At 39.4% G+C, this 13,876-nt stretch overlaps 1 protein-coding gene across 1 annotated transcript in view; it reads left to right on the top strand.

Moving 5' to 3' along the window:
* The window catches only part of Gpr158 (G protein-coupled receptor 158), a 182,771-nt gene extending 173,750 nt beyond the window's left edge, over window positions 1–9,021 (top strand). The window contains exons 9-10 of the mRNA XM_035441709.1: window positions 3,744–3,890; window positions 4,648–9,021. Of these exons, the coding sequence (XP_035297600.1) occupies window positions 3,744–3,890; window positions 4,648–6,120 (1,620 nt within the window). The 3' untranslated portion in view covers window positions 6,121–9,021. The remainder of the gene's footprint in view (window positions 1–3,743; window positions 3,891–4,647) is intronic.
* Window positions 9,022–13,876: the final 4,855 nt, after the last annotated feature.

The following is a 13,876-nucleotide window of genomic DNA, read 5'->3' as shown; positions in this document are numbered from 1 at the left end:
TTGTTCTACAAATTAAAAAAAATAGTGAGTATGATATTATATATAGAGGAACCCCTATTGTGGTGTATGCTGGTTAAGATCTACCCAGGCTTAAAAAGGGAGGTGGATAAAGCATCCCAGGACTCAGCAGCAGACTTCTTCACCACAACTAGCTTTGTACTACCAAGATTCTGAGTAGTTTCAGTTTCCTCAGAAGTAAAAGTTCTCAGAATAAAAGAAGATGACATTAGAGTTTGGGCTAAAGGTCAGTTATACAAGTTACAGCATTATTAACTTGATATAATGATATTTATTTATATAATGATAATTATTATCACGACTCTTCTGTTGTACAGAGAAACATGGTATTACAGCCCCCAAACCCAGAGTTGTGGTTTCTTGTCTTTTACTCCTGACTTCATCTTACTTCTCACATTTAACCTTTAGGTTAAACCTGATTGAGAAGACCAAGCAATTATAAACAATAAAGTATCAGTTTTACTGGCTCCTGAGTTATGCTAACTGATCACACTATTTTCAGAGGTCACTTTGTTACTGTAGTTAATCCAAGGTCTTTTAAACCTTCATAATACAAATTACAGTTTTATTAGATTAATGGATACTCAGACTATTCCTTCTATAAATTATTACTTAACTACCAAGAGAATTTAGATCTATGATCATGCAAAAATCTTGTTCATGAATGTTCACAGCACCATTATTCATAACAATCTAGATGTTTAACAGCTGATAACTGTATAAGTAAAACATGGTACACCTTTATAATGAAAGATTATTTGTCAATAAAAATTTCAATGCAGGCTGGGGAAATCATCAGTCAATAATGTATTTGCCATGTAACCATGAGAACTTAAGTTAAACCCACAGAATCTGAGTGTGTGTGTGTGTGTGTGTGTGTGTGTGTGTATAAAGCCAGATGGAATAATACATAGCTGTAATCCTAGTGCTGAGGAGTCAGACACAGGTAGGTTTCTGGGGCTTGTAGACTGTTAGCTGGATAGACTGGCCAGCTAAGAAAATTCTATGCAAGTGAGAAACCCTGTCTCAAAAAATAAGGTGAGCAGCATGCCTCTGGCCTCCACATGCACACACATGGGTGCATGTGTACATGCATGAACACACACAGACAGAAAGATACACTCTCTTTCGTACATAGTACATTCCCCATCAATACACACACATGCATACATGCAAACACATGCACATACCCATGCACACACAGATACATTCCCCCAAATTAACCTGCAAATATGCATACACATGTACACACACACACACACACACACACACACACACACACACACACACACACACAAGATATATCTCCTACAGCCTGGGCAAATTATGAAAACATAATGCCAGGTGAAAAGGCCAAGTACAGAAAGCCAAAACATGTTACATGAATCCATCTGTAAGGAATGTCCAGAACTGTTAAATCTGAAAAGTAGACTAGTGGTTTGTATCATGCAGAAAGGGGATAGTAAAAATGATTGTGTTAATGGTTCCAGAGTTCTTTTGAGATGGTGAAAATATTCTGGGATTCAAGGGTGGCAATAGCTGCACAACCTTGTGACATACTAATACTATCACAAAAGATAGCTAAGTGTTATTGTGGGATTTTGCTAGGCACTTAGGATAAGTGTAGTACAGAGATGAGAAACTGTCTTCTGGCACCTGTACTGAGGAGTGGGGCTAGGGGAAACAAGATAAGTAAAATAAATATTAAAACTGGCGTTTTAGATAAACCCTAAGGAAAAAAGCCAAAGCAGAAAATGTATAGTATCTGACAAATGCCTGTTTGGGTTTGATTTTTGTGGTGCTGGGGATCAAATCCATTGCCTTGAGCATACTAAGCACAGATCCTACCACTTAGCCACAGCCCCACCTCCTGACTCTTAAACTTATACTTGTGTCAGAGATTTTGGTTGAGAACAATTCTGTTCATGTAAGTGGTATAACCAGTACCTTGTGAGACTTGGGTCTCTATGCTACCATATTTACCACTCATATCTTTAAGTCCATGATGCTTGTGGGTCTCACAGATAAGGGGGAAAGCAATATTTAGTCACCATAATTTTTCAATAAGTTCTAATTACAAAACACAAGTTGTTCTTAAATGGGAGATTGCTGCTTCCCATGTTATTGTGTACACATGGGTAATTGGTGTTCTAGTTTCATTCCTATTGGTGTGATAAAACATCCTGAGGAAAGAAGGTGTTCATTGGCTTATGATTCCAAGCCACAGCCCATTGCAAACAAGGGGAAGTTGAGACAAGAACTTAAGTGAGTAGTTACATCACATCCATAGACAAGAGCAGAGAAAAAAATGGATGTATTGATACTGCTCAATTCATCTAGCATTGTCTAGTCTTCTACGCCTAGGGAATGGTGACACCCACAGTAGTAGAGGCCTTCCTACATAAACTAATAACCAAGACAGTCTTACACAGAAATGCCCATGAACCAACCTGATAAAGACAATTAGTCAACTGAGAATCTTTTCCGAGTGATTTTAAGTTGTGGCAAGTTCACATTAAAAACTAACCAGCACAGCTGACTAGGCTAGTTGTTTAATGAAAACTATGTGTGAAAACCTTCCTGCCATAAAAGAAATGATTTCTTAAATTTTAAGTATAAATCCACTCTGAACATTACACAAGATTAAAGTCCCAAGTAATACTGAACACACACTTCATTGTGCGAAAACCTAAGTTCCATTTTGCTTTCCTTTGCATCCGTGTTTTCACTGTTGGGAACAGTTGACCAAGTCTGGTGGAGTTTTCGCTATGTGATCTACTAATTTTTAAAGAAATTTTGAACTATTAATAATCTGGATCAAGAGAACCCATGTTTTCTTCATAAACTGTTATTTCAATTTTCATAAAACACTGTCTAGATATTATTTAAGGTGTGGCTAGATTGTACTGTTTCTCTTTCTTGCCTTCTATCACTCATCAAACTCACTCTTCCTGACTTCAATCCCTAAGGAAAATGCAGACAAGCACACAAAACCAAACAATAACACAATGAAACTAATCAAAATGTGATAAAGGGAGAGCTTGGTTAAAAATTATGTGCTTCAGGAAGAATCTCAAGTATTGGTTAAATTTTCCATTTTAATTTAAATGTCATCTGGGTGAGATGCAGTTAAGCAAGATGGTACTGTGCCCTGTAGGAGTCCCATGTCGTACTCAAGAGCTCACCGATGACCAAGGTGTGACTGGATCACATATCCTGTCCACTGGGTTTCATCTAAAGCCACATGAAGTAGCTGGAAAGTCACATCCCTGTCTCTGGGGCTAATTAGCTATATAGATGAATAGATTCTCACTGAAGCAGAAATTATTGTATTATATGATATTATATCAAGATGGTTTTCATCCATATACAAATACAACAAATTGCTTCTCTTAGGGAGATTTTCTTATGATTCTTCTACTTACTTTCTTTTTCAAAAAGCAAATACATTATGGGAAATTAGTAAAAATTAACACTGGGATGCTAATAAAGAAATAAGGGTAAAGTTGGGGTCAGAGAGTGAATGGAGTTGATGATGCCTCACAAACAGCCCTAGCAAATTCCAGAGAAAGCCAATCACAAACACAGTCACAAATCATTGGTAAGTGTTGAGTGGACAAGTCTATCTAGATGAAGAAAATTAAGTTAGCATCAGAACCATAGAAGATGTTGTACTATCTAACAATGGGTTGAGGGCTATAGCTCATGCTGAATATCTTTTGCAGTTTTCACATTCAAGCAATAATCCCCGTGATGACATCGCTACTGAAGCATATGAGGATGAGTTGGACATGGGTCGTTCTGGATCCTACCTGAACAGCAGTATCAATTCAGCCTGGAGTGAGCACAGCCTAGACCCAGAAGACATTCGGGTAAGGACAGGAGGGGCCTTTTGTCTATGTCAGCTTAGTTCACTTTATGCCAGCGATACCAGCAAGCATGTGTGGATTGAGGCATACTATGTGCACCTGTGTGTGTTTCTGTCTGTTTTAAAGAAAAAGAGAATGTATGTGTGAGATGGAAGGCATCCATGAAGTAAGACTACAATGCAGAATCATGTTATAATTGTTCTGCACAAAACTGTCTCAGTTCTCACACTCACCTTGGTCACACTTCCTACTCTTGACTGGCATGTTGACATACCATGCTTTTAGCAAGGGAAGAAACACCTGTGAGCAGAGAGGCTGCCTTGTTTAATATAATGCATGAAAATGGATCAGCCTCTGAAAGAAGAAGATGCTTTGGACTGCTGTTGCCAGCCAGGTCCATCTAGTATCAGTCAGGACTGTATCAATGGCTACATTGCTCCCAGCATGCACAGGGTTACTGTTCATCAGCTCTTAGGGTACTGGGTTTTGTTATAGTCCAGACTCAGTCTTGGCCACACAAGTTGAAAATGCAATGAAGCAGAGGTAAAACCTATGAATTTGTGTCTTAAAGTTCAAAGTTTGATTAAGAAATAAAAAAACACACAAAATTAATAGAAAGTTAAGAACAGGGGGAAGTTGGTGAAAGCAGTCATTACAGTGGTCTGAGAAAGCTCAATCTTGTTTTGATAAGCTCCAGTCAGGTATTTTCTGTCTACAACACTAAATCTTTGCCTCTTTGAATGCCCTCTTGTCCTGGCAGGATGAGCTGAAAAAACTCTATGCCCAGTTAGAAATATACAAGCGCAAGAAGATGATCACAAACAACCCCCACCTACAGAAAAAGCGGTGCTCCAAGAAGGGCTTAGGCCGGTCCATCATGAGACGTATCACAGAGATCCCAGAGACTGTCAGCAGGCAGTGCTCCAAGGAGGACAAGGAGGGCACAGATCACAATGCAGCCAAAGGGACAGGCCTTGTCCGGAAGAACCCCGCTGACTCCTCAGGAAATACCGGGAGACCCAAGGAGGAGTCCCTGAAAAACCGAGTCTTCTCTCTCAAGAAGTCCCACAGCACTTATGATCATGTGAGAGACCAAACAGAAGAGTCTAGCAGCCTACCCACAGAGAGCCAGGAGGAGGAAGCCACAGAAAATTCGACCTTGGACTCACTGTCAAGTAAAAAACTGACACAGAAGCTCAAAGAAGACAGCGAGGCGGAGTCCACAGAGTCGGTGCCTTTGGTGTGCAAGTCAGCCAGTGCTCACAACCTCAGCTCAGAGAAGAAGCCTGGGCACCCACGCACGTCCATGTTACAGAAGTCACTCAGTGTCATTGCAAGTGCCAAGGAGAAGACACTTGGGCTAGCTGGGAAAACCCAGACTTCGTGTATGGAAGACCGATCTAAGTCCCAGAAACCTCTGCCAAAAGATAAAGAGTCAAACAGGAAGTTCTCAAATCCTGATAACACAGACAGGAAACATTCCGGCCTCCCAAACTCCAATCTCTTGGAGGAGCTAAGAAAGCCTCAGAAATCCGGGATTATGAAACAGCAGAGGAGCAACCTCCCCACTGCCAATTCTGACCTGAACCCCAGCACCACCCAGATAAAGGACAATTTTGACATTGGGGAAGTGTGCCCTTGGGAGGTTTATGACCTGACCCCTGGTCCTGTGCCTTCGGAACCAAAAGCTCAGAAACACGTATCAATTGCAGCTTCTGAAGTAGAGCAAAACCCAGCTTCATCCTCGAAGGAGAAGTCCCACCACAAGCCTAAGGCAGCTGAAGATCTTCAGCAACTCAACCACAAGAGTGTAGATAAGACAGAGGTGTGCCCCTGGGAGAGCCAAGGCCAGTCCCTTTTGGAAGATGAGAATCCACTGCTTTCTAAGACTCCCGTTCTCCCAGGGAAAGCCAGAGAGGAGAACGGAAGTCAGCTCTACACAACCAACACGTGTGCTGGGCAGCATGAAGAACTGCCCCCCAAAGCCGTGGCATCAAAAGTAGAGAATGAAAATCTCAACCTAATGGGAGACCAGGAGAAACAGACATCCTCAGGGGGTATCATTCCTGGCTCCTGTAACTCAAGTAATAACTCCCACCAACCATTAACATCACGAGCGGAAGTATGTCCTTGGGAGTTTGAGACCCTAGATCAACCAAATGCTGAAAGAAGTGTAGCTTTACCTGCCTCCTCTGCTCTAAGTGCAAATAAGATAGCAGGGCCTCAGAAATAGGAGGTCTGGGACACTTTCGAAGTGTCGCACCCTGGGAAGAAAAAGGGTAATCACCGGTGTATTAGAAAATAGATCTGAAAATCACAAATTACCAAGAAATTTTTTGTCAGCCTGGGGAAATTTGGCACATGGTGTGGTGAGGTGAAGGCTGGAGAAGGCTGGAAGCAGCTGTACGTCATAAGGAAGAAGTCTGGCTCAGCCGTGAAAAGCCGTTCCCAGAGCAACACTGGGGAAAGTTGGCATTTTAATTTGTTTAAGGGACATTGCCCCGTCAGTCTTTACCCATGGGAGTGAATGGTCCTAAGTAAAATTAACCAGGAGGCACAGAAGATGAAGACATGGATTTTAAGATGGGGGAAACTTAGATATATGTGACTGTAATTCTACGTAGCTGATTGAAAAGACCTACTTTACCTATTTAACCTTGGTAGCACTGCTAACTTAATGCACCCCAATACCTTTTATATAAATGATTGCTCTCATTTTCCTAAAATGTATGTTTCAGTACATTGTTGTGTCTCATATTCAAGCATTCCAGATTGTATAATTTTTGCAAATAACTTTGATATTATGTGACACAACACATTTATGCAATCCACAGCTACTCAATTGTCATTGCAAACTATCAAATACCTGCTATCTATCAACTGTAGTTGATTACGGAGTACAGTAAGCTTTCTCTGGCTTAGGAAGCCATAATTGTTATGATGCAAACTTTTAGTTTGGATCGTGGTTTATATAGTGTAAAGTTGGATTTGACTCTATTATTTCCCATCATGGTTTGTTGTAATGTCTGAATTTTTTTCATATAAGTTGAGTTACTTGTTCTGCACTTCTTGTAGGGACTCTGAAGCTTTATTAATCTTGGAGATCAAATGGTCCTGCTTAGTCATATGTCTCAGTAGGTTAAGGACAACTTATCCATTGTTTGTTCCAAGTCCGAGCTAGACCATCCCAATGCATTGTCCTTTTGAACTCTTTCAGTATTTCATATTAGCATTTCCTAAGGAAGAAGCCGAGTGAAGAAACTGTGCTGTGTTATTAGCAACGGAAGAAGGAAACTATGAATGATAGCATATTGCAGGCCCAGGAAATTGCCTTTCGAAACAAATACAGAAAGGTAGCTCCTAATAGCACTTTCAAGGGATTATTTTTATAAAGAGAAAAATTAATGATAGCATCAAGATCATTGTATGGATATATTTTTATTATGCATACTGAAAATATAATATTTTAAATTACCTTAAATTATTTATTCTCATAAACTTTTATTCATTGCTTCACCTAGGTGTAGAACTTGCTGGGCTCAAATCCCAAAGAAATTTTATAACCTGATTCACTCAAAGCCCATAATCTTATGGGCTCTTCATTCTCCCCAGCACCAGAATTTAGAAGTCCTGTAAACTATTATTGCAAGCTGCCTAGCTCAAAATGCACAGCATAAAATTTGTTCCAAATCCTTGAAGCATATCTTATAGAACTTGCTGCATTCCATACTGATCTCCTAGAGTGAACATCCTGAGTTGCTGACTTAGCTCTAAGGATGTTATCTTGAAATGAGATTCCAAAGTTCTGCCACATTTTATATAAAGATGAATTACTTAGAACTACAGGCTAGGCTTGCCTTTCTTCCATCACAAACACTGAACAACTGCTTATTTGGCCAAGACATTTCCAGCCAAAGGAACCATTCTTTCATTTGGTGAGCAACAAGGAGAATTTTCTAGCAGGATGGAAGGTGGGGATAAGGAATCAGAGGGTAGATACAAGGCTGTAATTACTCTCAGAGGAAGATAGAAACAGAATTTTTTGTATCTATCACCAAACTTTTCTCAGCGTTTATTTATTTTTTTATTCAGGAGTAAGCAAGCACTTGAAGAGTTGGCAGAGCCATGTATAAATTGCCCTCACCCATTTGCTTGCTTCATGCATTACTCAGGTTGGTGGGGTAGGTTTGGAGAGCTATAGAAATTTTATTTTTAACCACTGCCTTCATTCATTTTTATCATCCCCTCCTTTGGATCAAAACCTATCTGCTAGATGATTTTAGAATACTACCTTGAGGAGTATTTGTGAACTTGGTTTAGAGTTTCTAGACTCACATACTTGTTTCACTTGTGTCTGAGATCTGTTAGCACTTGATTCGCTTCTGAGAATTCAGTAGTCACCTGTCACTGGCTTTTATTACACTTCAGGATGATCCTGCTTGACATGTGGCTTACAGAAGATTTGCCAAATTATACTTTAGTGGCAGTCTGTGCCCCCCCCCATAGATTATTCTCCACTATCACAAATCAGTGCAAATACTTATGGTCTTTCCTAGCATTTCATTGTCATTACCTATCACCAAAAGAAATTGAACTCTGTTGTTCGGGAAGCTCCTTTTCCCAGGCTGAGAACAATTGAAAGTGCATATAATGTAAAGGTCTCACAAACATTTGCTAGGTTGTCCTTTTCAATGCATGTGCAGGCTGCATCCTGTCATTGTTTTAAGCCAGGGTTTATAAATAAGTAGATTTATATCAGTCTTAATAGAAGCGTATATTTTATGCAAGAATTAAATGCTTTACAACATAAATTATTACCCCACCCCTTGTAAGCTTCGGTGGCAATACGGATTGAAACCCGACAGTTGTCTTGTATTTGCTTCCTAGGTTTCTGCATGCAAGTGGTGATAGGTAGGACTGACAACACACTGCCTTTGACTTCTAGCATTTAGCAACCGAGAGTTGTAGAGTCAACAAAGCTGTAAGTCTCTTCACTTAACCTGTGGTTCTTCTAAAACTATTATCTGAATCTACAGCATCCCACCATGAAATATTTGGTAAATTTATGTTGTGATGTGTTGCAGCATGTAAATAACTATAACTTCTCTGCAATAAAACATTTATATGAAAATGATTGGTGTGTTCATCTATCAAAATTTGATTATATTTATTCAATTCATTCAAAGGAATTACATAAAGATCTGTGGCATTGGTTCTCTTTGTGTGTGGGGGGGTGGTGATTTTCTTGTTGCCTATCTTTAGCAATAAGTAATTAGGCAAGTGTGACTACAAATAAAAGGGTGATCATTTGGTACCAGTAAAACCCATAAGGCTAGTTGTTGAGATTTTTAAAAGTTTCTATTATTCAGTTAGACTTATTTGTTTATCCATTATGCCCACCAGTCTGTCTGCAAGATGTGATGATATAAAGGTAAATGAGGTTTCTAAGAACATTCAGCTCATAAGACTATCCAGCCATGTACATACAATACTGATGAGCATCACTAACTAGAAGAGTCAGGGGAATTAAACTCCTCTGGTTCCAAATCCCAGAAAAACATGGAATACAAAAGGGATAATGTAAAGCTGAACAGGTAACTGAGCATGGTCTTGAATTAAACACTCCTTTTCCCCACTGTACTGAATGAAAAAAAAAAAAACTTTAAGCAGGGTGTGGTCAAGTCATAGAGTAAAGGAATCATTAAGAACATCTGAGGGCCCAGCTTGGTGGCGCATGCCTTTAATCACAGCACTCAGAAGGCAGAGGCAGGCGGATCTCTGTGAGTTTGAGGCCAGCCTGGTCTCTAGAGCGAGTGCCAGGATAGGCTCCAAAGCTACACAGAGAAACCCTGTCTCGAAATACCAAAAAAAAAGAACATCTGAGGAATGTACCCCAGTGACTGAAGAGAAATAAGAAGCACCTGGGCCATTTAGAGGACAATTTAGAGGCATCTTACCATTTAGATGGTAAGATGAGGGCCTGGGTAGGAAATGGTAGGACTGTTACTACATCAAACTCACATCTTCAAGTGATGATACTGTTCTGTTATCCTTATGTAAAGAAAGAATCTAAATAATTAAACAGTTGTGACAAGCATCCATATTTGTTGTCATTTGGGCTAACATCATATGCTTTACACTCCCTCCCTGAGAGAACCTGTTCGGTCTGCTGTCCATGCTGTGGGATCTTGAAGTACTAGGCTGGAAATGGATGCAGCAGCTATGATATTGTATCAGAACAGTCTGTTTCTTACTGGAAGTTCGAAGCAACTCCAGAAAAAGAAGCAAGTGTCAAGAGGGCACAGAAGGGAGCTGCACCCACAGCATAACTCGGAGCTTCTTTTCTTAAATGAGGATCAGCTGTTGTCTCTTCCCATCTGTTCACACCGTGTATTCCATATGCGATGCCTACTACAAATGAGTCCGGTGAGTCTATAACCACAGCTCTTTGAACACGCCTATCAAGAGATAACACAAAAGTTAACAAGTAACAAAAATCAACTCTATAGTACATTCTCTTATGATAAAAGAGATGAGTTCACTACAGTTACTCGTGAAAATGCTCAATTGATAGCTGTGTTATATTTCATATGTATATTTATAGTTCTGGTCCTGGTTTCTTTGTTCTAAAGTTAGAACCTGTTAAAAATTCCTCAGTAAAGTATTCCTTTCATCAAAGTATCTCATCACACATAAAGCTCTGGAAGAGTGAAAGGTGGTCAGGATGTTATGTAGTATATGTAGTATATAGCATTCTTTCCCCAGGAATGTTTGCAAAGACAGAAATAACATTGTTCCAATTTTGTCTATTTTTCTCCTTAAACATTTGTTTGTAGTGAAGTACAAGGCCAAGTTCAGGAATACCATGTGTTCAAATTCAGTGTTAACTGGGTAGAAAGTGGATAATGGAATGTCTAAATGGGTTTCTAACTTTTCTCTCTTCTTATGTGGTGTGAAAGCTATAAAGTCCAGAAATGAAACTGTCTAATCAAATGAAAATGGAAGATAAATATAGGATAAGGTCTATGTTACTCAATAGTCATAAAAATAAACAAGGCAAGAATAAAAAGTTCATGACAGTCTCTGTAGAACATACGACTATTTCAATTCAATCAGCAACAGAAAATATAAACGTGTTTTGTTGCTGTTGCTGTTGTGTTTAAAGGAGAAAAGCTATACATTGTGCTAAGACAGAATAAACTTATTTCTTCCATGACATCTGTGGCTTTCCTTTGGCCCACTTCAAGTTCTCCCTTTTCTGTCTCAACATCTTTGCTTCAATGTGAGTGTGACCTTTATCAGACAATGAAAAAATGAGACTATAAATACAGTCTTAAAAACATACCTGGCTAGTAATCTACAGGATCAATCCCAGGGAACTAGAAGTGCTTGTTTTCTTTCTTGCTCTATTCAAACAATAGCATACATGTTTCTGCCTCTGAGGACCAGATGGAGTCCTCTGTCTTCTAGGCTTCTTCAAGAAGTCATCTAAGACTCCAACTGCACTCACTTGCCATTTAGTTGCGTACTGCTCTGAATCGTGGCTAAATTAAGGACTCTAGAGTTTGTTTCATTCATTGCTGTATTCTCATTTCCTAGCAGTGTGCTTTTCCATGAATTCAATAAATATTTCCCAAATTAAAGTATTTGATTTCTAATTATTGTTGAGAATACATATGAAAGGACAAACAGAACCTGAAGTAACTACATGTTCAGTATTAACAGATCTATATAAAATCTACCAGGTTTTAGGAAATCCTGTTTATAACTAAGCCAAAGGAATCTTAACTCTCTGGTTTTGTAAGTACTGGTTTGCCAGCATACAGAAAAAGAGGGCTAAAGCTTAGGACATGGTCCATGTTTTCAGACTTATAAAAGATATTTTTACATGTTATAAAAAAGTTTTAAAATGTTATCGGGCTGTAGGAACTAGCTGCTAGCGGTTTGACTGCTTGAACACTGTAAAACTGAGCCTTGGCTAGCTTTATATAGAGGATCTGCCAAGACTTTCATGCTAGGCAACAGACTTTCTGAGAAATGAGATAGCTGAAATAAACATTATTGATAGTTGACTGACTAGAGTTTTCACCCATGTGTCTAAGCTTTGTTATACAGAATTTTATATAGATGTAGTCATAACATGCATGCTAGATAGCTATAAATAATATGTGTCTGAGCCAAAACATATAGGTTACATGTAAACATATATGCACACCCAACTTACTGGCAATAAGAAAAAAATAGATTAAAAGCATGAAATTGTTCAACATAGTGCATATATTAAAAGATCAAGAGAAATAGTTTTCTCCCTTTTAAATCTTAAAGACTAACAGCTCTACATGCATATGGCGAATGATTTGACTTGTGAATTTGACTGTGCTTTTTCCAGTACTGGGTCTGTCTTTGGTATTCTTGACTGAGGAAGAGTCCTTCAATGTACTGTTTATGTTTTTCACCTGAGGCCCCTTCTAATTCTATAATTAAGATCATCTCTGTGTATGTATACAGTAAGATGAAGAACTTAGATCTATTTTGTGGTCCTCGGACCAAATTTAATACAAGAAACAGCTCTATAAATTAGGATGAAGCCAAAGTTAATGGATGTCCCAAAAGGAAAGTACTTCTTGGTATATGAGAAAAGCAGGAATTGTTGTTTAAGAACACTGAGTTATGGGCTGGAGAGATGGCTCAGTGGTTGAGAGTCCTGGTTGCTCTTCCAGTACTTGCATTCAATTCCCAGCACACACACAACAGCTTACAATCATCCATAACTCCAATTCCAGGTGATCCAATGCCCTTTTCTGGCCTCTTTGGGCACTAAGCACAAACATGGTGTACAGACATACATACACACAGTCAAACACTCATACACATAAAATAATAAAACAAACAAAAGAAGAGCACCAAGTTAAGAAAAAACTTAATTTCAGAACTACTTAATAAAAATTATCCAGGAGCCATTTTCTGGAACATTGGGAAGCTAGGTAGGCTGCAACTCAGACACACATAGGTTCTTGTCATCCTTGTCTCTGATAGTGTTCTGTCTATGCAGTCACCTGTAACCATGTAACATGACCAAGAGTGAAGGCCCAGGAAGCATGGAAAAGTTACAGCAAGGTACACCTTTTCTCTTGCCTTATGTAGATACCTGCCATCTTTCAATTTCTATAGCTTTTAATGATTAAGTTTGATGATAAATTTTAAAGCAAACAGAAATGAAACCTGCAAAGTATTTTTTTGAAAAGCATGTGTAAGTTGGAATAGTATTTAATGTATACAAACAGGAGTAAAAACTGCTGAGATGGAATAGACACATGAAAGAAATCAGGAGACCTGGGTCTGTCTTTGGTATTCTTGATTGAGGAAGAGTCCTTCAATGTACTGTTTATGCTTCTCACCTGAGGCCCCTTCTAATTCTATAATTAAGATAATCTCTTATGTATAGGAAATGGAGGAGCAGAAAGGTTGAGTTGGAGGAAGAATAGAGGAGAGCAGAATGAGAGATATCATAACAGAGGGAGCCATTATAGGTCCGAGGAGAGATCTGGCACTAGGGAGATTTCCAGAGATCTACAAGGATGACACCAACTGACAATCTAGGCAATGGCAGAGAGGCTAGCCTAAATGCCCTTTCCCTATAATGAGACTGATGACTACTTTATATGCCATCCTAGAGCCCTCATCCAGTGGCTGATGGAAGCAGAGGCAGACACCCACACCTATACACTGAATTGAACTCTGGAACCCAGTTGCAGAGAGGGAGGAATGAAGATCAAGGGGTCGGGACCAGGCTGGTGAATCCCACAGAAACAGCTGACCTGAACAAGAGGGAGCACATGGCCCCTAGTCTGCTGTCTGGGAGGCCATCACAGGACTGATCCAGACCCCTGAAAGTGGATGTCAAGGAGGAGGCCTCGGTACCCTATGGGGCCTCTGGCAGTGGATCAGTATTTTTCCCTGGTGTAAGAAGGGACTTTGAGAGCCCGTTC

Source organism: Cricetulus griseus, chromosome 3, assembly GCF_003668045.3.
Source record: "Cricetulus griseus strain 17A/GY chromosome 3, alternate assembly CriGri-PICRH-1.0, whole genome shotgun sequence".
Classification (NCBI taxonomy): Eukaryota; Metazoa; Chordata; class Mammalia; order Rodentia; family Cricetidae; genus Cricetulus; species Cricetulus griseus.
Note: the sequence above shows the minus strand (reverse complement) of the source record. Positions and strands in the feature narration are given on the sequence as shown.